At 40.9% G+C, this 25,891-nt stretch overlaps 3 protein-coding genes across 6 annotated transcripts in view; all 3 read left to right on the top strand.

Moving 5' to 3' along the window:
• The first annotated feature begins 1,614 nt into the window (after positions 1-1,614).
• LOC124408828 lies at positions 1,615-20,966 on the top strand. Of its 4 annotated transcripts, XM_046886066.1 has the most exons (4): positions 1,615-1,625; positions 19,266-19,495; positions 19,884-20,404; positions 20,493-20,966. In XM_046886066.1, exons 3-4 carry the CDS (start codon positions 20,117-20,119, stop codon positions 20,895-20,897), a joined length of 693 nt encoding a protein of 230 aa, XP_046742022.1. In that variant the 5' UTR covers positions 1,615-1,625; positions 19,266-19,495; positions 19,884-20,116; the 3' UTR covers positions 20,898-20,966. The 4 variants fall into 4 exon arrangements, with proteins under 4 accessions (XP_046742022.1, XP_046742023.1, XP_046742021.1 ...); XM_046886067.1 differs by lacking the exon at positions 1,615-1,625 and having other exon boundaries at positions 18,993-19,495; positions 20,192-20,404; XM_046886065.1 differs by lacking the exon at positions 1,615-1,625 and having other exon boundaries at positions 18,993-19,495.
• On the top strand, positions 11,198-17,679 carry LOC124408827 (venom carboxylesterase-6-like). Its single transcript, XM_046886063.1, has 8 exons — positions 11,198-11,581; positions 13,202-13,509; positions 13,817-14,016; positions 15,135-15,331; positions 16,518-16,683; positions 16,759-16,949; positions 17,057-17,343; positions 17,418-17,679. The coding sequence occupies exons 1-8, from the start codon at positions 11,375-11,377 to the stop codon at positions 17,629-17,631; spliced, it is 1,770 nt and encodes a 589-aa protein (XP_046742019.1). The 5' UTR covers positions 11,198-11,374; the 3' UTR covers positions 17,632-17,679.
• Positions 20,967-21,856: 890 nt separating the features above from the next.
• LOC124408481 (amyloid beta A4 precursor protein-binding family B member 1-interacting protein-like) overlaps positions 21,857-25,891 on the top strand; it is a 74,788-nt gene continuing 70,753 nt past the window's right edge. The window contains exon 1 of the mRNA XM_046885427.1: positions 21,857-21,913. The gene's annotated coding sequence lies outside the window, so the exon portion shown is untranslated. The remainder of the gene's footprint in view (positions 21,914-25,891) is intronic.

Below are 25,891 nucleotides of genomic sequence, written 5' to 3'. Positions count from 1 at the left end.
CGTCTTTGTCAAAGAAACCGAATTTTATCTTCATATAGCAAAACAAGTGATTGTATTATTATACTTTAGGATGTAGTCATTAAGTGAATTTCTGGAATAGAGAATAAAAATACATAACGTGAATCGAAAATCCCTGATATTGTGAGCCCTTGCAGATATTCGTTAAAGGTTCTGTGTTTTATTGTAACGGTCTCTAACAAACCAATCAATTCTGGGGCTTTGCCTATAATACTCGATAGAAACTGAATCGAGAGTTGTTGCGTATGGAACCATTCGCTGCTAATGTACTGGTTTTAACAATAAGTTTAACCATATAAGTCTCCTGCTGATTTTTCCAGGGATGTTCTCAATGGCGCAAAATATCGATCGCAAATATAAGCCCGAATTGATGTTTAACTCACGCTCTCGAATGATAATTTAATTTTCGAAACAACCTTTTTAAAAAGGAAAATGATTGGTATGCAAGAAGACTTATACGGGAGGTCATGATAAACGATAGGTTGAAAAAATTCCTCCCAACAAAATTCAGTTTATAATAGTATGTGTCCTGAAAAAAAAATTCAACTTCCTGCGATGAAAGTGTATGCGCAAGAAACTTTTGACAGAAAATTTCCAGCGTACTGCTCCCAAAAATTATTTGCGCGTACACTTTTATCGTAAGAGATTGAAATTTTTCTTCAGGACACATACTACCATAATCTAAATTTTATAGGAACGAATTTTCGAGCACATATTTTTTTCACATTTCAAAAACAAAATACTCGATACCACCGAAATTTCACCGAAGACCCCCCTTGAGGCATGTGGAGGTATTGATGAACCTCGAGTTTGCGATAAGTTTTCAGTAGTTTGATCTACATCAAGTAGATGTTACTTTATGAAACTGGTAGAAAACAGAAGCATTAATGGGCGAAGTTGGGACTTATGAAGCAACGCTGAAGACTTGATGTGAAAGACGTTCTCACAATCAGTGTAGCCCCGCTTATCGCCCTATGACAGGCTGGATGTTTCAAGATACGGGACAACACGAGACCCTCAACGAAACTAAAGAATTACGATGCCACGATGGTCTTGAGCACAAGAAAAAAAACTTTTACTGGCAAGAGAAACATTAAATTAAACCTGAAACCTATAATTTATTTGTTAATCGATGATAACGAACACCGTTTCAACGCATGTCACGTATTTCCAACCGTTTGAATTATTAGTGGAAAACTGAACGAATCGTCTCTCATGAACAAAATCAAAAGTCTTGTTAGGGCTTCTTTTTTTGAGTATTGATATTATTATTTCTATCATACATAGTTTTCACGTATGTCCAACGTAATTCAGTAAGGCTGCGGACGGATACACGCAGTTCACTGATACGGCGGCGTGATAATATGTGTACGAAAATTGATAGAATTTAGACCAGGAGCCCAGGTTATTACATGCAGCCAATACAATTAGCACTACTTCGTAAGATCGGCGTGAGTGAACGGCTTTTGTTGCGTAACCGGTCGTAAGGTCAGCGTAGACCGCCAAACCGGAGGTTACTGAATTAGTTTTATTTATAGGAGAAGCACTGTTTTCAAACGTTATTTTTACCTAACTTAGGGTATGAGGCTTGAAATCTATTTGGTTTGGTTTATATGGGTAAAAATAAATACCAACGTCCATAAATGTAATTATTTTGCTTATTTTTCTGAGTAAAAAATGCATTGACTAATGAAAGTTATTTCTCCAGTAGTTGTTACTGATACTTCAGGACTACATATATGATTCGATTTTTCTTAGTATAGACAGATGCTTCGCTTCTGCAATATCTATTAAGCTTCGGTATAGTACGAGGGTGCAGAAGAATTTTTCTGCGCTACCTCCGTCAACAAATCGACTACTTTGTAATTTTTGACTGGAGGTAGGACAGAAAATAGAATTTGTGGAATGTGCACATATACGGACTTCCCACGAAAATAACTATTTCCGCTGATGTTGAACTTGCGAGCCTTACATATTTTGTAATCTGCTTGCCAACCATTGGATTTTTATCGAGATGCAACGGGTCTTGTACCAAGTTTGTTTTCGAATCTCGACCTTCGAAGACCTTCACGGTTTAAATCCTAAGCCTGCGGAAACTTGCAGGAATTATCCACGGAACCCACCTTTAACGTTGTCCTGCGGGGGCGGGTGAACTCTCATCGAGGGTCTGTTTCCGTTGCTGGATCCAGGTACGTGGGTGTTTGAAAGCGTAAGAAAGGAGAGGAAATTGAGTTATTGTCTAATGAGAAAGCAAATGCATTGTTAGCTCGTGAGATTTGTGTTCTTGTCGCAGTGAAGATTTTTGAGGCAATGGATCACAGCAATACGCCCTTCAAAATTTTTCCCTAAGTCATTTCACAAATGTTACAGTAACTACTCGTATCTATTTGGCTGCTATGAGAGTTGACGGTTTGTAAGAAGAACCTTAGAAATAAAAATAATGTACATTAATTGATACCATCATCGCGTTGTGAAGCGAATGTGTTAATAGGGATACGTTATTGTCGAATTACTGAGTACATAACGTATAATTTGAGTTTTTGGACACTCGTTTTGCAAGAAAATTTGACAAACCATTTTCCGAATGGCGTGCTTCCATGCCTGCCGTTCCTACTCACCGTTGCTGGGTATAAGGGGAGCTATGGGATTAGGGATCGCAGAGCTTGCGGTCTGACGTGAGGGGAAGGCGGTGCCTATATACGCGATACCTATATACCTACATGTATCAGATATACCCGGCATACGGATCATCCGTATGCTGTGTGCGTAGGACGTTGTTACGTGCGTACGCGTATATCGGTACGCACACATCATCCACGCGAGCGAGTTTGTAGTGTACAGGGTTCGTTTTGGCAGGGGTGAGTCACCCCTTGCATCAACCGGAACACGCCTCTAACAAAGATGGTTGCCAGACTGACGACCAATCGGAGTCGCCGACGAAGGGCGCGCGGGAAAACACAGGGCGATGGCCCTGCACTCCCTCCGTCCTTTCGAGTGAAAATTTCTAAAGGGACGAATTCCCAACCCCGGTCTCACATCAGCCAAGGTCCGCATCAGCCCTTGGCTGTGAATAGTCATATTTCAAGGCGACGAATTAAGTGGATCTATTTAGTTCTTACGCTATGGTCCCTCCAGACCTCTTTAACTCATCATACCGGAACAGGTATGTAAGAGGATATGACAAGTTGGCCTGTATCTCCGGAAAATTGATATAATATCTACCTATAATATTTTCCGTAGGTCTATGTGAAATATGGGTATACCTGCTTATTAGCTATAATAATAATTCACCAAACCTTAAACGGTTCCTACAAGTCATCGCCTGGTACCTCGTGCACTGACAATGCGTGGATACCCACTTGAGATGTCATGTAGTTGGAATTGTAGCAACCGAGTAACGCGGGTGCCTCATACATCTTGCCGAAAGAAACTGTGGTAGGATATTACAAAGATTATACGTGATTGGCATTGCTAATTGTGAGTTGAAATTCTTTTTCCAAATGTATTACAATATTCGATCACGAAGATGAACTGTACCATCGGCGACCGGTTGGTTTCCCGATAGATATACATGGAGCTATTGGTGAGATACTTTCACTTCAACCCCCGCGCGTCAACCCGGCTAAGAAACAAAACTATATGGCGGAGGGGCAGGCGTTTATCGATCCACGGATAAGGAGGCCGGTCTTCGCTCTCAGTGCCCTTGACCACGCTTCCGTTTTCTCGTAATGCACATCCTCGGACGATGCAATTGTATCATGCTGGTCAATCGGCCGTAGGTCAACCGTTGTGCACCCAGCTGATAAACGAATAATCGTACACGTATACACTGCAATGTGTGATTGGAAGTGGTTGACGTTACTACGTTTTCAAATCCACATACGTTTATGCGCAGGCCGTTGGGTTCACGTATATATTTTCTACTCATACTTAAAGTACGATCGATTTGACGTAATTAACCGGCGCAGTCGAGAGATGGCATCGATTTAATTCGTCTCCGCTCCGCGGCACGGCAGAGCGAGTCAGGTGAGGTACGTAATACGACCGGGTGGCGTCTTCGAGTTAGGTATAATGATATTCGGTTGGCGCAAGGTTGGAATTCCAGGCAGTCTGTAAGCCCGCTTCTACGCCCATGGATTCCTAGAATCGAGGCGGCTGGTCGGTCGCAGTACGTCACAGGGTGATGGGATTTACGCGGTTGTTGGTAGTTGGTCGTTGCCCGTTCGTCCCAGGGCACCCCGACCGCACGGAACTGCACCCCGAGTGCCTGACGCCGGCGATACCGAGGCGAGGGCTGGCCGGATATCCTTGGCCTCCTTGGCAAACACCACAAAAATTATCACTCTGCTCTTTCCAGCTTTCCCTATCTCACTCCCCTCGCTTCTATCTTATTCCTCCGTTCCGTACCTACCAACACTCTAACACGACCGGAAATTCCCGCAGTGAAGTATAATGGTCGGAGCATCTCGAAATCGTGCTCAGTTTTATAAACGACGGCCTTACTTGTCTACGGTATATCGGTGTGTCGACGCAAGCCCTTTATTTCCCTATATGTATACATTCGCCGTTCGATCGAACTCCACGACATAGGAATCCGCGTATACGCAGAATTGTAACTTGTCAATGGTGTCCGAAAATAACTGTATAATTGCAGAGGGAGTTACGGAGTCTGTACTCGGTGTACTCTATTCTGTGCGGCTAGGGCTCGGGTACAGTTGCCTATTTCCAGCCTAGTGGTTAATTAACGGCAGCAGTCGATTCAGGAGTTCGATGAATAATAGAGAAATGGTATCGTGTCCTTCTGAGAATACTCGAAGAATATTGGCTCGGGTCTGGCTGATATATACTTCGTCCGTTACCCGCGCTGTTATCGTCGTTCGACAAACGGCTGTTTTCATCTGGCAAACGTTACAATCAATCCGAATTCCAGGCTCTGTGTGTAACAATGTAGGCGCTTGTGTCCGATATCGAAAATTCATCATCGGTGTACGTGGTATCGTTACTAATGACAACCGGTATTGGTATTTACAACGTACCATGAAGAGACGCTACCGTCAAAGCAAAAAAGCAAAGACGAAAATCTATCGGTGACCCATCGAAGTCAACGCAACGTGGCTGGTATCTCCTCATCTCTACCTATGTTCAGTCTCTGCACGCATTCCTCTTCATCGGCCTATTACGCGCACGTGGACGTTAAGTGCACTGCAGGTAAGCACGCATACCGATCTTGGCCTAGTTTCGAGGCCATATTGCTCAAGGACTACCGCCATTTGCCAACGAAAACAAAAAACGTTCACCGAAGAAACGAGGATGGTATCCTCTCCTACCCCTTACACTCTTACTCTCTTTCGTTCGCGATGTTCCCCTTTTCGGATCCTCCCATTCCGCCCCTGGCCGCTGATTCTCTCCCTTCTCACTTCACAGTATCCACGAGGTCGTTACCCCCTTATGATTCGATAAACCTGTATACATAGCGTGCGTTGCATACCAATTCTTAGCGACGGGAGGGATTTTGAAAAAAATGCAAAAAATTAAGCGGAAATAAATCGAAGTTTATGTTGTCCTTAGTATTCACTGTTCAACTTTTCTATACTTCTTCATTTTTGTTGACCTATTGAGCGCGAAAATTATATCGCCACCGTACCGAACTCGTCATCAGAATGCTGATAGTTTTGCGGTGCTCTACCGAGAGAATACATAACAAATTTGACATTTTTTCTCCAGGTGTACTGAAATGGTATACGAAGCTAGGCTTGCAGCTGTATCTCGAACTCTTTTTCGACGTTATTGAAATTTATTAGTTCCAGGTATCGAGGAAACGAGAACAATGACGCGGATTTATTAGTTGATGCATCTAAACCGTCGTCCAGAAATATCGTAGCTGCTCGTCAATCAAGTTTGACAGTATCGCGTCAAATACTACTTTTTATTTTTTGTGACGTCAACGGAAATCAGCTACTGATCCCTTGATTTTCTCACAACTGAATTTCTTTGTATTATCTGCAGCTCATGGATTTTAGGTTCGCTTGAAATGTGGATCTACATGCAGGCCGGAAGATCTGCAGCTCGTCAGGATGGACAAGGGATGGTGAGCGGAGAGTGGGGCGAAGGAAGGGCGAAAGGGAGGGATGGAGGGAGAGAGGGGGGGGGAGAGGTGTCATGCGTTCAACTGAATCCCATTCCCATTCCCCGATCCCAACCCTGATCCCAGCCCCACCTTCGCTCGCTCCTTCGAACTTCTCTTTGCCAAGCGACCCCGTTTTGGGGTTCCGTCGTTGGGGCGATATCGATCAGGCTGCATTTTCTCATGAGGTGGTCAACGACCTCAGGAAAATGCGACCCTTCACCGACCCTGAGCGACCCTGAACGAAAATTGGTCTTCATTCGATAATGCAGCGCATGAACGAAATGTTTTCTCCTAATTGCTCGCAAAATTATTATCGCGCAGTATTCATTTGTAATATACGTGGGTCTGTACACACCTATATTCGTTTCTTCATGACAATGTTTACCACTCTGCGAAGGTTCTTTTGGTTATTTTCTAGGTACCTAACCCTCGCTGTTCGTGGGATATGCTTGCAACCCTTGAATCCTAAAATACCTGTTTCAGGTATATTTCTATGTAGATATTTAGGTACTTTAAAACGCTCGGAAATCGGCTGAGGAGAGGCGAAGGCGAAGCCGAAGAGGCAAAGGCCAAGTTAAAATTTTTCTTAGAGACATCGTATGCTTTTTCAGATAAGATAATGTCGCTGCTTGGGGAAAACAAGTCTACAGGTTCGAAGGAGCGATGCTGGTGCTGCGACGAGCGATGCATTTTTTCGAGCTATCAAGAACTAGTGTGTGCGCGTGAAAATTAAAGCCTGTTCAACGGCTTTATATCATGTATGTAGTCATTTTCAAAGTTGGATAATTTCTTCTTTGTGCAGATGTACATCACATTATACCAGCCATGATAGATGGCTGTACGACTAAAGTATGATGCGTAATTTATAGATTTGCCAAGGCAATGAATTATTACAGGTTCATATTCAATTCAGACAAACCCTCTCACACATGACATACCCTTTAATCTAATTTAATGCCCAGTGTAATCACACACTTATTAATTTTTAATTGTGTCCTCTTTATTTATTAGTCTATTACGAATCTGTTAAAAAACGATTTTTAACTCTTTCTGTTAGGAATACCAGTAATTATTTTAATAAACACAAACTTTACAAATCTTTTGGAAGCAGAAAATAAGAAACGGAAAAATTTCATTTTGATCAACACAAAAAATAACATCATCCCAATCACTAAAGTGGGCGTCGAATGCAACTCATTGGAAAGAATCTTACTTTTTATCTGTAGTTAATACTTGATGAGCTAACTTATTTGGAGTTGGGAACAGCCAGGAGTTCCTGCAGCTTTGTAAAATTCGACTCCAACTCGAATCAGTCGCATATTAGTGTAATTGCTAAAATGGGACCGAGAGCTACTAACATTTCCAGAATGCTGCGTAATTGCAACAAAACTTGTTATTATTAAAAATATTGACCGACGTTGTTTTCGGATGAATGACGGTGGTTTTTGATTTTTTAGGTCCCAGCCATACAAATACTGAGGGGAAAATTTCGACGTTGAAGAAAATAGTGCCCACTATTAAAGGTAATTGTATAAAAATTCGAATCTTCAAGCAAACACGGCTAAAATACCAGCTGGTTAGATTATTAAGCAAAGCAAGATACATTAAGAAACTGCAAAGAACGCAGTGGCATTGAATCGATTGAACAATTGCTTGCGACGAGAGGTAGGTAAACGGAGTGATTGCAAGAACCGCGAAGGTCAAGGAAAACAGGAAGCAATTAAAATTCGACCTAGCGTATTTTGCGTCGCAATCGAAAATCTGGTAGTCCGCGTTAGTAAAACATATACGTCCATACAGATACCTACTATTGTAATTTGTACTTTTACTTCTATTGAGGTATTTCGTTAGTAACAAAGAGGATAGAGGAGGAGAGGCGCAGTCTACAAATACTTTCGAGAAATAATGCAGTGAACGAGCGCATAGTTTTTAGATATCTTGCGTTGTACTGCAGGGCGTTGTACTGCTTAGCTTGGGTGAAGGGCAAAATCACCCCTCTCATCTCGGGCCGCCCCTGTCAAGGTCTAGGGTATAAGCCTAGTTTACTAGAATACTCATTGGATCTATTCAAATAGAAGACAATGGCACATGCTGGCGAGCGAATCGAGGCATTGCTTAATTCGACCGGATGATTCTATATTTTCTCGTGACATTCGAAGGTACGATACTCCAGCAGCCTTTTCGCAAGCCGTCTTATGTAATATGGGAAGATGAGGGCGTGAACTTTGAAGCGTTAAAATGATTGTGTCGGTACATGTTTCTTCGTAGGGACGATGCATTCCATCCAAATTAGATCTTATGCAGAAGCTTTAAAAACAAGAAAACTGGGAAATATCATTGGTACGTATTTGTCATTCTGCGACAAGTTTACTATATAATGGAAAAAATGTATTTCATATTATCGACGAAAACGTTTCATACTTTCGTATCAGCGGCGTGCTCGTTGTTTCTTAGAAGAAGAAAAAAATACTAGTCATGCTCCGAAATGAAAATGGCGGCAAGATACGGGATTATCACGAGTTACGTACTAGGTCCCGGTTCTTACTGTAGACGGCGCCACCAATTGGAAAACTTGACTGCAATAGTTTGGATCTATTTTCAGAAAGAACTGATATCTTATAATTTTTTTCCAATTCCAACGAGTCAATCTATTTCTAATCGCGTACTTTCTTAACATTCGGAATTGACTTCGGATGTGATATTTTAAGGAAGACGTACACAGCTAGTGTAATTAGACACTGATATTGTTTTGGTTCAACAATCTATTCGCATCTAAGAAAAATATCATACTACTAATTCTACTCATACTGCTACTACTTCTACTAATAATAGTAATGATCCCAACATAGGCACCAAATATTTAATCGTAGTTCTATTAATTCAAGTAATAAATGTTCGACAATTATGAGCAGTAGAAATAACGAGACGAAATATCCGAACAACGAACCGAAGCATACCTCGAATGTAACGCGATAAGCTATTTATTATATAATTCCACGATGTTTCATCCGCTCTAACGCGTGTATTTGCATCTGTGTATAGACGTGTACGTGTATAAAAGTATAATGGCAAAGTTGTGCAAGTAGCCGAAATTCAATGCCAGATTATTACTATACAGCCTCTTTCAATATTCTTAATTTGAATAATTTCATATGAAGTAGATGCTGAAGTATTCATCGGAAATATTATATTTTGATGCAATTTCTTTCGTTCATACCAGCTGAGATTATGTTGCTATCAATTATAGGTAGTGTCAGAATAGAAAGGATATTTACGTGCTAATTAATTCTATTAATATCCTTGTCCAGAACAATTTTGTACAAAACGTCGTGTCTCATTTGAAATTAAATTATCACTAATATTCTCGGTGGTTTCAAAATTAATCTTCTGATTGTATTTATTGTTAGTGTTCTGAACTCTCTTCGTTATATTATCGTCATGTTTCGTAGCTGACGAGTTGAGGTTCTTCGAAATATCTAAAAACGTTGGGTATTGTTAACAGCTTACAATTACTGAAAAGTAGTCGAGCGCAAAACCCATCAGAAAATAGTAAATATCTGATTTTATAATTGTCCCCAAGTGCCCTAGAAATTGTGACCACTTGCAGAAGAAAATGTAGGTATACTTCTAGTTTGGTCTTCAACTTGATCTTTTTCTCCATTTTACGAATTGTTTAAATAGTCAAGATTTCTAATCACGCTAATTAATGAGATATGGAATTTATTGAGTGACAGCATTAAAGAGTTGCTGAGGCTTGTACATTCTTGCAATGGAAAGAGTCTCGTGCTGGCAAAATGGCGGTAGACATTGATGCTTAGGCTTCTGGCATCGCCTCTTTGAGGTGATTCGCTGAGGGTTGATTCTCCCTGATCCAACCCCGAAAATACAGCGCGTCTCCCCTAGTGCCCAGAGTTGCATTCTCCTGACGCAATGAGGGGATTGATCATTGGGGAACCCCTCAGCCATCGCGATAGTTAAATGCAGACGCATCGTGAGAAAGATTGGTCAGAAACGCCAAACGAAAATTCAAACGAACCGCTGGATAGAAATCGAGTCACATTGTGGATCATACATTACCCTGAGTAGGTAGAGTCGAGACCGATCTTCTTTTCCGAAGCTACTTCTCAGATTATTCAGCGACTCGACCGCCGCACTACGAGATCTCTGTTTGACCGGCGGATTTAATTTTCCACGTTTCCCGATAGAATACCAAAGCACTGATTGTGAATCATGATGGTGCAGGAAATTCTCGAGGGATTTTCAAAAACCTGTCGCTGTTACCATACTTTACCATTCGAAAATACAACAGTGTACAATAGTCAATAGGTGCTCAATATACCAAATAGCGATCGTCGACAGACGAGACACTCGGTAAAGTGGACCATGAAAAATGTTAACGGGGAATTGTATTTATTCACCTCTCAAGTATAATTTCGATTTTTTATGTGACTAGCCCTCAGAGAGTTGTGTACAAATCTGAGATATTTACAATTTATACTGACATAGGAATCGTTGTTCAGCGTTATCGGCTACAGAACTACGTACTGTTGAAAGCAAGGCAACCGTTTTAATTGCAAAGATCTTAATAGGTTTTGTAATATCTATGAAATCTGAAAACACAAGAATATGACATCCCAGATTAAACAACATGTGGAATAAAACGGTTCTGAAACTCTTAGTTTTCGCTCACTCTGTATACAATGTAACAGAAGAGTGGTTAAATTTTCGAACTTCTAAGGCTTATCCCTGATAAGAAGGTTAAGTTGGCTTATCGTAGACTTTGAATTCACCGCTACTTACATTATTTTAATCATAAGGTTGGGAATTCTGTTGGGAAGTTGTCTATGACTCTATCGGCTTGTCCTTCATACAAGTTGATATACTACATTGCGTCAGTACGTTCCCTCTCTCTTTTTTCGTAGTTTGGTGTTCCACCACTCCTTATTCCACCGTTCGGGAGGTGGTTACATGGGTTCGTATTCATCTTATCATTTGTAGCGTATTGTATAAGCAAAGTGTTTGCATCTATTCACTGAATCGGTTTGCTCAACTGGTCGGTGTAAATTTGCATCGATAAAATTCTCGGTGATGATAGGATTAGAATAACTGATTCACGTGGGTCTGATTTTTGGTAAATTACTGAGCCGTGGTTCATAATAGCGTACTTTACGTCTGAGCGTGGGTGGTGGTCAAAGGAAACCAACGAACCAAAGAAGATTTGTAATAAAAATGACAAGTGCATTTGCAACGCTTGGTGTAATCTGCTGTTTCGCCATCGCAGTGCAAGGAAACTCCTCGAATGACGTCGACCCGCTAGTGAAAATAAAAAACGGCACACTCGTGGGTGTCCTGATGAAAACGAGAAAAGGGCGAGAATACGCTGGATTCAGGGGAATCCCTTACGCCCTTCCGCCTATCGGAGAACTTAGATTCCAGGTACTGTATCAGAATTACATTATATATCCCTAGCACATATACACGAAGGGAAAGAACTATTATTTGCGTTAAGCAATATTCGTTTGACGCAACTAAATGCGGCGAGAACGACATACTTACTGAATTCAATAAAATACTTTTGTTCGTCTAACAAAATTTAGCTGCATTAATCAAACAATTTCACAACGATAGATCCTCAATCAAAACAAATAAATATTTACTTTGGCTCTCTTGACCACACATTTAGATGACTTAATGAATTCTTCCATTCAAGTGAAACGAAAATCATCTATTAACATTTTGAAGTAGGCCATACCGATCATTATATAGTGAATACTCAACGTCAGAACAGTGTTGAAAATTGGAAATTGGCGTACGGTATGAGGAATGGTATAAAATGATACATTGCTGCGAAGATATTATATTTAGTTTTTCTCTCACTCAATTCAACCGCACGTGTGGCGCAAAACCGGTTATGTAGATATTTAGTTTTACGCATTGTAAATCCATCTAATCAAGCTTCATCTATATCGGGCTGACCAGTCGGCAGGACAACTTTTGAGTTTAAGACTCTTTGCGAGATATGCAAATTACTTCAGGATAAGTGAATTATAAAAAAATCTCGCTGTTACCAATTTTGTTTAGTTGCCTAAATTGCCCTAACTGTAAATCCAAGAACTTTTTGATCTGGCTCTGACTGTATAGGTAAGTCGGGTATGAGATTCAAATTTCTGCATTTCATTAAGGTTCTGCGATCATTAAGGTGCATCGAGAAAAATAGTATGCTAATGTGAAGAGCATAAAACGTCTACGTAATAATACAACATCTTTATAATAACCGGTGAATAATACTCTCGCTTTCACGATTTGTGTGTCTAAAGCTTTTACGATTTTTATGAAATCACCAGATACGATCGTAGAAAAGCACTTGGGCCCCTCGAATCGACTATTATCATTCCCTAAGCCTACTGATAAGACGTTCGAACAATCAAGAGTCCAAAGGTATTAATCAGTCCCAGAAGAATTGGACCAATATATATTTTTCATATTTATAAACTTATGAAACGAAACTATAAAGTCCAGGACGTAAACGCGACACCATTATTGTCATACGAAATTTTTCATTCTTACTGCCTTTGAATTATCTAAACACAATTCTAAATTACAGGTCGACGCTTATGCTTGAAAATTCTAAGCTGTAACTTTATAAAGGTAGCTACTGATCATTATTAGCGCGCGATGGAATGATGGTGGTGAAAGTTTCCAGTACCTCACCGTTACTACGCCGTTGAACTAAAGATTCGAAGACGCTTCAAAGATCTTAAACATTAGCTCTTTCCTATTTGATAAATAATCTAAGCGGCAATTGTAGGTAGAAAAAGAGGAAAAGTGGTGTAACTGAAATCGAAAGACCTACTTTCCGTCTCGTCAAGGGCAGTTGTCTACAATTTGATACTTCAACTTACGAAATTTTGATGCGAATGGGTGACTTGCACGTCGTTGTTTTCATGCGTACGTTATTGATTTTCAGCACTGATTTGAAAGTATTGAATAATTTATATTCTTGACGGTATAACCTTGCAAGTCCATGATATTGATAGATCTATTCAATGTTGGTAGCCTCCAAGGCCAACAGCCAGTTGGGACGGCGTTCGGTCAGCCAAAGAAGATGCGGAAATCTGTGTACAGCGAAACATCTACGTTCATCAGGAAGAGATTGTCGGGAACGAGGACTGCCTGTATTTGAATGTCTATACTCCGAAATTACCGACTTCTGGTCCGGGTAATCTCGATAATCCGCATCCAGCTCTACCGGTTCTTGTCTGGTTCCACGGGGGCGGCTGGATCGCGGGAGCTGGTCACTCCGAGTTTTATAACGCCAAGTTTCTCCTTGATCATGATGTCATTCTCGTCACCATGAACTTCAGGTGATTTGTGATTCCGAATCTTTATGTCTAATTTCAAATTCAACCGACATTTGAAATAATTTCAATGATTCCTCTCTATCGTTGTCTTCGCAAAAGTAACATTGAACGTTAGCGAGGTGCTTATTATACGTGACTAAGCAGAATACTGTTTCAAGGACCAACAACGGACGAGTATTAAATTATTGCATTTACAAAACAATTACTCGCTGACGTACAGATCACTCAATGTACGTACTGTCTGTCAATGTTATAATTTGAGAAAACAATAGAATGGCTATATGATAGTGATTTTATCATTTTTTTGCAGACTAGGTCCATTAGGGTTTTTGAGCACGGAAGACATGGCGTCCCCTGGCAATTACGGACTGAAGGATCAGAACCAAGCAATGCGCTGGATTCAAGAAAATATCGCCGCCTTCGGTGGTGATAGAAACAGGGTGACCATCTTCGGCGAAAGTGCTGGCGGTGCTAGCGTAAATTTCCATATGATGAGCCCTCTCTCTAAAGGTATGTTTCATCCTGTGGATGCAAAGTGAGAGATCCCTGTTTCTGATCATTTAATGTGGTTGGAGTCTGACAGAAGTGAAATATTTTTTAAATCCCATTGAATTTTCGTTGAAGAGATGATCTCTGCGATTAACGAACACGCAGCGTAGCTTGTTTGAATATTATATATACATTAGGGCGTTGCGCGAAAAATAATTTGCAAATTTTTATCGTGACACCCGTTGAAAAGTTTGTTTCGCTTGAAAGAAAGAATTTCTTCAAACATGAGCTTTGTACGTTACGTTCAAAATGGCGCTCGTTCGATTTTTTACAAAATTTTTGTCGCAAGTGAAAATTAACACTTCACGTAATGAAATAATTAAGTAAAGCAAAAATCGATTTTGTGAAATTTTAAGGGTATGGCACCCCTTAATACCCGCTGATTCGATACAGAAAAATCTTTCTACTCGGTGGAAAAAACAGTGATCAAATTTTGATTTCATCAGTCATAATTGTATTAAAAAAATTTGTTTACGCTGCATCATCGGGTATTAAGCGATTCAACGACCTGGGCGTAATTATTGTAGCTGTGTATATTCCAGAAAATGATAGATTTAGGATATAAAATAAGCAACGATACACCGCGCGTCTGAGTATAAACACGCATATTTCAGAAATCCAGTATGCATGACAGTAAATGCATATGATACTGTCTTATAATATTATATTACGTCTAAACAGGTTTAGGAAATAGTCGTTCTACTTCACGGTGGATTCACCTCAATAAGGAAATAAAATGGTATATTAACAGCGTCAATTAGATCCATGTATCTACTTTCACATCTCATTAAAGACCTCTACTATGAAACGCAATTCGATTTTTCTAAGATCCGCTCAAGGTGTAATATTCTGCATCAATCTTTTTTTGTTAAAGCTGATCGCGAATTGTGTATTTTGTCAACTTTTCGGTAGTTTCTCAACATCTCGTTTCGCAAACACTTGTTGAATAGAGATTCACATTACACATTATAAATTTATACACAATACTAGCTTCAAACTCTGTGTAGGAGCCTCATAAGGTCTCGATAATTGATTGTTTCAATTTAGAGGTACGATATAAATCAAGGTATTTAAATCAGGTTTGTTTCATCGCGGTATCTCTGAGAGCGGTACAGCCATTTGTCCATGGGTATTGACAAGGCCAGGGCTCGCCATCAGACAGACGCGGCGCCTCGGGCAGCTCATGGATTGCGACCAGGATGATACCGCCAAACTTATCGAATGCCTGCGTACAAAAGATGCTGTCGATATCACAGCTACGGATCGCGATTTTCAGGTAAGCACTGTATGAGTTTACAGGATGCTATAGTCAGTCTTTACCGATTGACGATGAGTAAAATGTCATTCGTCTCGACTATTATTAAAGCCTATACGCAGCGATAATGTGAAATTGCCGCAGTCAGCGCAATTTAAATGCAATGGTAAAATGCAAATGCATTCCTGTAATACAATTACCACTGATTGCAGATATGCATTTCCTGGATTTATTCTCATGTAAAACAAAAAAGTTTTTGAATATTTCTTTTCAAAATTGTACGTAGAATTGAGTTGACTACACTGTTTTCGCTTCAGTGTTGCGTAGGCTGGGACAATGGCGAAAAAGAGTGAAATTTTACTCTCTTTGAGTGAATACTGACTATAGTATTCTTTTAAGTGTGCGGCTGAACACGCATAAGAACACACGAATAAGAATTTTGAAAGTTTGATAGTTAAACTGACAATACAGATAATAAATTGTTTGCAAAATAATAACTAAGGACTGTATAGAGTAAGCAAGTAGAATAAACAAGCATCCTGCAGTTCACTCGACCGTTTAAATCTTGATAAGCGGAGTGAAGCAAAATGTCCCAGAGTATAGTAGTTGTGGTTAAATTATAATATACTACAGATAGCAAATAGAGCGAATATGTCATTACTTTCTTTGCGGATCGATGTAATCATTTGCTAGCGACGTTAATTACAAGTCGCACTGTGTAAAAAGCATACATTTTTTCTTGCCTCGTCAATTGATGAAATCCAATTGGATGAATGCTTAGTAGGAGAGCAATGAATACTGGAACATAAGTGATCTGTAAAGGGAACTACATGTGGGTTTCTTAACCGGTTGTGAGTATTAGAATACTTCTTAAGAGAGCCATTGAGCAATTTGAAAGTGATCAAGGTATGCAGGTGATCGATTCATATTCTGAATTAATCTGAAATGGATACATGTTGCAAAAGCATTTTTTCGACGCCATCGTTATTGACGCAGAGCTAATAGAATATGCAAAATCTTTAAAGTAAATTCAATTTATTTCCTATTTGTAACACTGTGCAATCGTTGAGAAATAATTTCTAATACTCTGACTGTAGAAATAAGACTAGATATCGATTTCTCGCTTCGCGATCTACCCGTATAAGCTATACTATGCGGCTGGTTTAATAATATTCATAACGAGATTTTTGTTACACTATTTCATTAGGAATTCGGATATTGTCCGATGATCCCATTTCGGCCAGTCGTCGAACCGCTTCATCCCGGAGCATTTCTGATTGAAGACCCAGCAACGGCTTTGAAATTTGGTCGGCAAGTTGACGTTCCTTGGATGACTGGAATCACGTCCCATGAAGGGTCTCTCAAAGTGCCCGGTGAGTGCATCATTTTATTTCTTGTTAATGCAATACGTTAACATACAAAAAATAAGTTTGGATATATTTTTGAAGAAATCTATGGAATAAATAACGGAGAGCAGGCGAAGTTGCTCGATAAAGATTTTGAAAAATGGGCCCCGACAACACTGATGTACCAGCATCATTGCCCAAAAGAACATCACTCGGAAGTTGCAAAAAGAATAAGAGAATTTTATCTTGGCGATCTACCAATAGACAACTCGACCAGGTACAACATCATAGATGTAAGTATGGTGAATTAAACATAATCCGACACAGCGGTCGCTGGGATTGTTTTCGTTAAGGCTGGTATCCTAGGTTATACCTTTGCTATTTTGAAACTCTGACGCAGATGTATTCGGACGCGTGGTTCAACGTAGCTGCCGATAATGCAGTCAGAGATTACCTCGACACTATGGCTTCGCCAATTTTCTACTACTATTTCGCTTATCGAGGCGATGTGTCATTTAGTAGTATATTCGGGGATCCTGATCATGACTATGGTGTCAGTCACGCTGATGAACTCCAGTACTTGTTCCCAGTCGGTGAGCAGCTTTTCAAAGATGTTACTTTAAGCGAGGAAAGTTTAAAGATTGTCGACATCATCACTAGCCTGTGGGCTAATTTCGCCAAGTCCGGGTAAGCATATGGTGGACAATTGTTATAATCAATTAGATCAACTGATTAGATAACCTGGTCTTGAATACTTGCAGAAATCCAACACCTGAAGTAACACCAACTCTACCTGTCAAGTGGCTGCCAGTACGGACACATAATCTCGAGTATTTGCACATTGGAGGGTCCCAAGAGTTGTATATGGCCTACAACCTTCTACCAGAAAGAATGCAGTTCTGGGCAACTTTGCCCCTGCAAGGACTATCTTATGTTGACGCAAACGATGCACGTCCTTCGAAAGATGAATTGTAGGGTAAAAATTTTCCTGTTAAGGCAAGTAATCAGAAAGGTGCATAGAAACTTGCGTCAACAGTGTTCTTAATTAAATATGTAATACCGAGAGTTCTTCATGAAACGACCTGCTCGTAGCGCACGCGATTCAACTTGCTTGGTTTTGATTGGCTCACATTGATTCTTGACAAGTGACAGTAAAACTCAATCCCCCGCATTGTGCCTACTATGCTGGCGATGTTCTTGCGAAGTTGGCTACGCTTGTAACATAAATGAGTTGCAATTGTCGAGCAGGTCCTTTCGGGAGGAACTCTCGATAGACTTATAAGCATAATACATTTTCAAAAGGTTGATTTTTCAAGTCGACGGAATATTGCAGTATGATGTAAATATTCGTATAAATTCTGTTATAAACAATAACGGTGCTAATTCTTAATTGAGTATGTTGTGCGACACAGTGCAGTGTTTAAATTTCTAACATGTTTCTGCGTTTTGAAAAACTTAGTGCTCTTCAGAAATCAACACGTTTCAGTTTATAGAATCGTTGTTGATATTATGAAAGAAATTTTTTTTCATGCTAGAATAAAAGTAATGGATGGCACACTTTGAAGTATAATAGAGTATATTCTTCCCAAATGGAAAATAAGTTTAGTCTACGTCTAGTTACGAGATTTTTATTCAAATTTCCCCGCAACATTCATTGTGTATCCACCCTCCTTACACTGTGATTACAAGGTTTCCCTGAAGAGATCTATCCGATGTAGGGACCGTAATTTTCTACCTTTCATTGGTATTTCATGTCAACTGTTTTTGATTCTATTTACCTTTTTTCTTCTGCTGCTTGGAAGACGGCGTTGTTGAAGTTGTCTTGGCCGCAACTTCAAAGTGTTCTTTGGGTACCGGTGTCCGGAGACCCATGCATGCTATTGAATAATTCCCAACAGCCACATCGAAAAATGGGGTCCTTACGTTTTCTGGTGGGACGTATTCTTTGTATGGAATATCGGCCAAAGTTTCGAAACCGAGCCGTTCCGCAATGGTTTGAGTAGCTCCTGAACTGAATGCACCGATGCACGCCGGCATCTGTAATCGCCGAGAGCAATCAACGCAAGAACGCATTAAATCCGTACCGATGCCCATATTCTGAAAGGCACTGTCCACGCATAAAAGGTGCAAACGGAAGTATTCGTTGATTTCGTATTTGTCGTAAAGACGTGCCATCCCAAAAAGGCAGCTTTTCAGGCTCAGAATTTTGAAAATTGCCTCCCCTTGACTCATCTGGGTTGAGAGAAGTATCGAGTCAGTTTTGAAATTGATGAGTTTCTCATCTGAGCGAATAACTTCGTAGAAAGTGTGCTTAAACATTCATAAGCGCACAAAGTTATTGAACACTCTTAAAATCTCACAGAGATTCGACTTGCGTCCATTGATTGATCGGCTTTCTTGTTGACAGTCGCCACTGCAATTCCAACCAGCTTTCCACTACCTTCGTGTATGGCACATATGCATTGCATCTCACTCATCCAGACAGATATCAGGTTAAGATAGGTCCGTATGGATGTATTGTCTCTGCTTAGTAGGGTCGCTTTACACATCGGCTCTGAGACGAAGAACTGTTCCTAGAAGAATATCACCAAACATGTTCACTCGGTAAGTGGACTAATGTCTTTTATTCGATATTGCAGTCCGTGGCTTGGATAATACTTTTATAAGTTTAAGCGCCTCGTCGAACCTGTTCTTCGTCAGATCGACGATTCTGACACCGATACTCATTCGCCCCCAGATAATTGCAGCATTGATATTTTTTGCCTTATGAGAGCTGACAGAAGATTCCTTCCATGCCACATCGACGATGTAATCTGAAGAGCATTGGAACAGTTCAGCGGTAGGGTCATATTTAGTGGTCTTGTCATTTGCATCCATATTTGGACCGTTGAAATGATTTTCAGTTAGGTTATTTCCCTTTACATGGTCGAAAAGTCTCCATGCTTGTATCAATTGTTTATGTCAAACTTTTCAGGTGAATAGGTTTGATATTTTCAGGCAGATCGTATATACGTATATATTGTCACTTGTTGTTCGAAGTCTATTCGTTTGGACGCATCGATATGGCCGAAGATTGCTTCAGTTTTGTCTCGCGTAAATGTCATGAAAGTCGGTTTAAAAAATAATTTAACCCGAACTTAGTAACTCAATTCAATATAAAATTATGAGTTATTTTACCGAAAGGTGAAGCGAAACTAGCTGAATTTGATTAAATTTGATTTATCAAGATGGACGACAACGACCCCTCGCAAAACGAAGCTATGATGGTGGCTCGGGCAAGGATGTTTGCGCCACTAATCTGGGATATGACGCCAGACTTTGAGATTCATAGTCTGAAAGATACGCGTTATGACGAAGCCATCAATCTTATAAAAGTTCGTGGTTCTGATATCGTAGCAGCTGACATTGCTTGACCTCCAGGTGATTGGTGGCAGCTTTCGAATAGCGAAATCGTTATCTCATGGAACTCTTTTACGTACATTGTCCAGACATCGATACGGGAATAATAAGATTGCTCAATGATTCATGCTCACAGCATCATTACATCAAAGAGGATCCAATGTGTGCGTCGTGCGAATTCAGCGAAGACCTTAGCTCTGTCACGAGGTTTTTGGAAATGGCGCTTACTTGGATAAAAGACACTTTAAGCATATGCGCCTTGAGCGCACGCACTGGTCGACTAGTCGGAGTTGCGGTTATTAGGATAAATGCTCTGTGTGACAAGGCAGAGGTCTACAATCGAATGCAGGTACGTAGATTCGTGGGTTGGCGTCGTTAAAATTTCATGCCGGAAAGTTCTATGATCAAAGTTATTGCATCATGAACGTTTAAATCAGGTTCTGAAAGGTGAGGCGCTTCCAAAGATTCTACATTTGAAGAACACCTTGATAAAGCAAGCGGAGATTTACAAGACATTGAACATCGAGGAGTACTTAATGATCTATATTTTGTCTGTTCATCCATCTTTTGAACGAAAAGGAGTTAGAGCGGCGCTGATTCAGGCTACAATTTCCGTTGGCAGGACCTTGAAGTCCCCTATTATTTTTGGGATATTCACATCCAAGGTGGATCAAGAAGTCGCAGAGACTCTGAATTTCGAAACATTTTCAATCATTCAGTACAGTCGATGGATCGTTGACGATGAGGTTGTATTTGATGATCCTGGAATTGGCAATTACTCGGCAGCCTTGATGGGTTTTGTCGTGCCGAAAGAACAAAACGAAGAGATCCCTATAAAGTAGGATAGCTCAAAACAAGAAAGAATATAAAAAACGTCGGTGACCTCTGCGAGTAGTGAAGGGGCAGTGTTAAATCACTTTGCAATTGCCGTTGGCTTTGAATTTAATCTCACTGGTAACAAATCTTTTTGAATTCGAATAAATTATCCCATGTCTTGAAATCGAAACCGAAGACACGAGCTGATACTAAAAAAAGAAAAGAAAAATGATAATAAATAAATATGATGTATCGTGTATTCGGTTGAAGTAGCGATGTAAGTTGTAATAATATTGCGGTCGATAGTTTTTGAAATATAATGAGTAACTAACAATGAGCCCAAGTTCAGCTCTTACAGTTCAAATAAATTATGCGATAGAAAATTCTCGTATCACCTTGCATAAGCCAACCCAGTTACTGTGCAACAAGAACAAGTACCTAACATCGCGTGACTACTTCAAGGCAAAACCGTGAATGAAGCACGCCACGGAAATATTTCTGCTCACCGGACAAGTATGCCTTGTCGAACCGCCAACCGTTACCCGATACCTTACTTCACGATGATAAACAGCACATTAAGGGGACTGCTAGTGGTTGGTAATGGGACATGACAATATCTACAGTCGGTATGGTAGTTCCTGACAGACTTGTCGATATCGGAGGCCGCCTGTTTCCTCGACGATGTCGGGGCGTCAGAGGTTTCCTATAATAGTAGCGACCATGCGCTCGATGAAAGCATGCGCGAAGATTCGACGTCGAAGGCGAGTTCACGTTCAGTGCATGGCGGCCCGGGGCCCAACTTCGTGCTCCGCACTTGCCTCCTCATACCATCGAGTATTGTATCGCGGTGCCTTCGTCAGAGTACAGGAAAGTGTGTGGTGGTGACAATTTGTTGTTGTTGTTCTTTATTTACACATTTATTTTTATCCACTGTTATCGACGAACTGTATCTGTTTTACTTTGCATCCCGTACAGCCTTTGGCTCTTCGCTGGAAAGTGATTCTGGAAAAGAGTACTTTCGGAAGAGTGAGGCGGTATTCACGTGAGTATATTATGACGTTTCAAACCGAACCATCACTCCGACATGCCATTTGCTATCTGAAAATCACCGTCACTTTGAATGTCGTGTAATCGGTTGCTCCGTTCTGAGGCGAGGCGTTGCACACAGAATTCTCACAGCGTGTATATCTATAGGCATTGCGCGCACCTTGCAGGTCGACTGGATGATACATCGATATTTATACTTTTCTTGTTATTTGACGGCATAGTATAATTGATAAACACGAGGACACACGTAACAAACTGTCAATGGCATTCGATGTCGGAAGCCCTGTAAGCTATAAGTATGCTAACAATGAGCCGACCAGGATTCACAACGTCAATTGCAAAATGCTTTCCCTTATTTCAGAAATATTGTCTGTGAGTGATTCTTTTTTGCCCCAAGTGGCAATGTTTATGGCATTCAAGGTGTTAATCACTCTGAATCACTATAAATTTTTATTTCTGTTTTTCTCTTTCGTCAAAAGCAAGATTTTTCGAACCATCGGCGACCTCTCACTTACGGGGTAGGGGAGTTTTTATTGATATTTACTGCTTCTAATGCCGTACGTTTGTAGGGATTAGGCGTATCGTCGAATGCACGAAATAACTAGTTTTAAATAGGCGTTCGCAAAAAGGTATGAAATATTTCATGGCTGGCACAGATTCCCAACAATAAAAATTGAAAAAGTTTTATTATCAGGGTCAGCCGATTTGATACGGCTACTTATAGACATACGTATACTTGTCCACCGACCCAAGGTTGTGGATTATTGTCGAATGAATCAAAATAACACAGAACGTGATCAGATCAGGCGAAGGTTTATTTGGCGATTGGTACCTCGGGTGTTACCGAGTACTAACAGACCGTCACGCGGTGGATGACGAGAGGACGGTAATTCGGTAAGCTGGATATCAATGCTATCACCTACCTATTTACTTGCTTGACAACCAACTGCATATAGAATTCGTTGAATTGTTAGAAACTCGCTCGCTCATTTGCGGAGAAGACACGCAGGTGTAAGTAGTATCGGTGTTTACGAATCCGATCACGGTTCTATCAAGCGCCATTAATCTTACTCACGATCAGCTGCGGTCGGCATTGCATTGCCAAATAAAGAGGAGTAGGGTGAAGGCGATAGTTTCAGACGGCTTGACACGTAATAGGTATATATTTATTTCTGAGAGTGTTGTACTAGCACAAAGGGATGAATATATATGCACCTCTATTCGTACACGTAATAGATATGTCTATGTATGCCACCTTTGTTCACTGCAAACTGATTTTGACCAGAAAATTGAATCATCTGGTTATCAACCTTATCACTTCCGGCGATGAATTTCCGGCTTCCAATGAATTGAGAAGTGGTGAAAAAAGCTAGGTAGAATCGATTACCCATTGAGCTAGCTTAATATCGTGGTTTCACTAAATACACACGTAGCGTCATTACGCTTCGAAGGAATCGTCACGAGGAAACGCTAGTAATGTCGTGGTCGTACAAAATCAGCGGTGAAGTAATTCAGCTTTTTACTGAGAAGTGATCCGACCGACGTGAGTATCGCGATAGTACAATACATATATGAAAGCCACTTGGAAGAGGGGATAAACATTTCTGCATTAATTTTCCTTCTCCGCAGAAAGTAATTAAGCGTCTAGAGTGATAGAACAGAATGGAGGATGAAAAATAAATCAATAAAATTAAAAGAAACAAATATAATTTCCTGCCACCACATTGAAAATGGTCCTCGTGGCAAGAGTCCCAGAAATATCTGGTCGGGTCCTATTAATAGCTCCTGGAGGCGGCCGAGAAACGCAGGGAAAGGAAGCAGAGCAAAGTGTCGGGGTGCGGCGAGCGAGATGAGGGTCGTGGGCCGCAAGAGGCAAGACGCGAGGCTTGAACGATGAGACGCGGTAGGCACACCCCTTTTTCACGCTCTTGAGGCAGCGGCGCGCAGACAGAAAAAAATATACCCAATAAAGGTAACCGCCTGAAGTGGTTTCTTTAGGGGGGCAGAACAAGCTGCGATGTGAAAACTTGTTGGAAGCAAACAGAAAATCTCTTGACGTCACTTCTGTAACAACTGCACATTGGCTTGCACAGGTTCTTGAGAAAAGGTTCACCGTCAGATGTTGATTTGGGGGAAAAGCGAATAAATAGGCAGAGATCAAGCATATGTGCTTTGGAAAATTCTACACGTACGTTGTGCTTTCCACCTAATTTGTGGATACACGGTGCGAGGCTAAAAAATGTCTTCTAATCAGATGCACGTAAAGTCTAATGTAAACTTGTGTCACGAAGAACACGATATTCCAGTGTTGCGCAAAGTGTCCATATTTTGAACGTACGCCTGACGCACGCTATGAATACAGTCACGTTTATACGGCGTCAAGTTATCTTCTCAATGCGGATCGCACGTGGCTTATAAATTTTTACGGTCAATTGATACACTGTCGTGAGGTACCGTGTTTTTGCGGGGATCAGCATGGATGTAACGATCTAGTGTAAGAAGGGAAGTTGATCGGACGCTTCCGTTGGCAAGTAATTCAAAAGCTGTGCATCGAGGTTTTAATCGGTCAAGTGGAAGTATAACTACCGCCGCTTCAATCGACCGCAAAGAATTTCGATTTACAGGAGCAGTGGTTCAAAGATCCACTTGACGCGGCCCTGTGCTAGGCGTCGAGAGTCGAGATCTTCAAGTTCGAGGGGAGAATTGCGGAGCTGGTTGAGGAGCGTTTGCCCGAGGTCGCGGTTATAGGGCAAATGTTTATAGTCAGGACATGCCTTTGCGCTCCCCTGCTTCCGTAAGGTGACATGCGTGCGTGTTACCGTGCGTTTCAGACCCGTGTACGGGTATGCAGCTACGATGGATGCCCACCGTCGTGACGGCTGCCTTGCCCTGCAGTTGATATGGCACTTAAAGGGTTGCAGAAAACAATTCACGCCGTGTTATGATAGGGGCACGTGCCTTTTAATGTATCAAAGGCGTGTATCGGAGCACAGCTTTGGCGTGTGTACGTACGATACGTACCGTTCGCTAAAACCCCCTCACAGACACTTTCCTCAACTATTTTAATAAGCTTAAATATACTTATCCGTACCCGATCTACCCTTTTCGGATTGGTACGTATTCACTACAAACACATTTGCATTATTGTCCTTTTAAATTATAATTGGCAGGTAAATATCAATTTAAAGACATTCTTTCACATATGTATGTGAACCCATTAAGATTCGCTTGATTTTTTACCGTTGCTGTGAACGGTTACGTCACCTCCTCACGTCCGGCAGATTTTATCTCAAGCAAATGTCACAAGCAGAAAAGCCCTTCATTGAAGCCAAAGTTATGGAAAATTATTTTCGTCGCGAGCCTAAGCGGCAAGATGACTTAATCCAAATATGTAGTTCACCTTCAACTTTTTACTTTCACATCATTTTATATCTGCAGTGAATGCGCTTAGCATTTTACACGTCAACGAAGTGGGCAAAGTCCTATCTGACGAAACGCTGGGGGTCAGTTTCGAAGATCCATAATCACCGTATTTCACGGTACTTGGTTCCTTTAGCTGCTCGCGGGGACTACGAAAGTTCGGACCCTTGTGAGTTCATTATTATTAGAACGTCGAGCCATTTGTAATGCCTAATTGACAGCTCGTTGATTGTAGTAGCGGGTGCCGTTCGATTTCAACCTCACAACTCGACGAAATTCGGTTTCTACCGCACAGCCAGTGGACCTAACCCGAGTCTTCGTCGCCTAATTTTTCATGCCAGTACGTGGGTACATCTGATTAACAAAATCTCTCGCGGAACTCGAGGTCATTAAATAATTTGAGGGTTTGACAAGAATCGTGAAAGTGATTATTGCGACACTGAGGGTTTCTTTCGATCTCTCTCTCGCTCTCTCTCTATCTCTCTCTCTCTCTCTAGATATAAGGTGGCGTGGTCGTAAAGACGTTATGTCCTTGGTCACCTACGCCGCGCCG

Source organism: Diprion similis, chromosome 8, assembly GCF_021155765.1.
Source record: "Diprion similis isolate iyDipSimi1 chromosome 8, iyDipSimi1.1, whole genome shotgun sequence".
NCBI lineage: Eukaryota > Metazoa > Arthropoda > Insecta > Hymenoptera > Diprionidae > Diprion > Diprion similis.
This window is presented reverse-complemented; position numbering and strand designations above follow the sequence as displayed.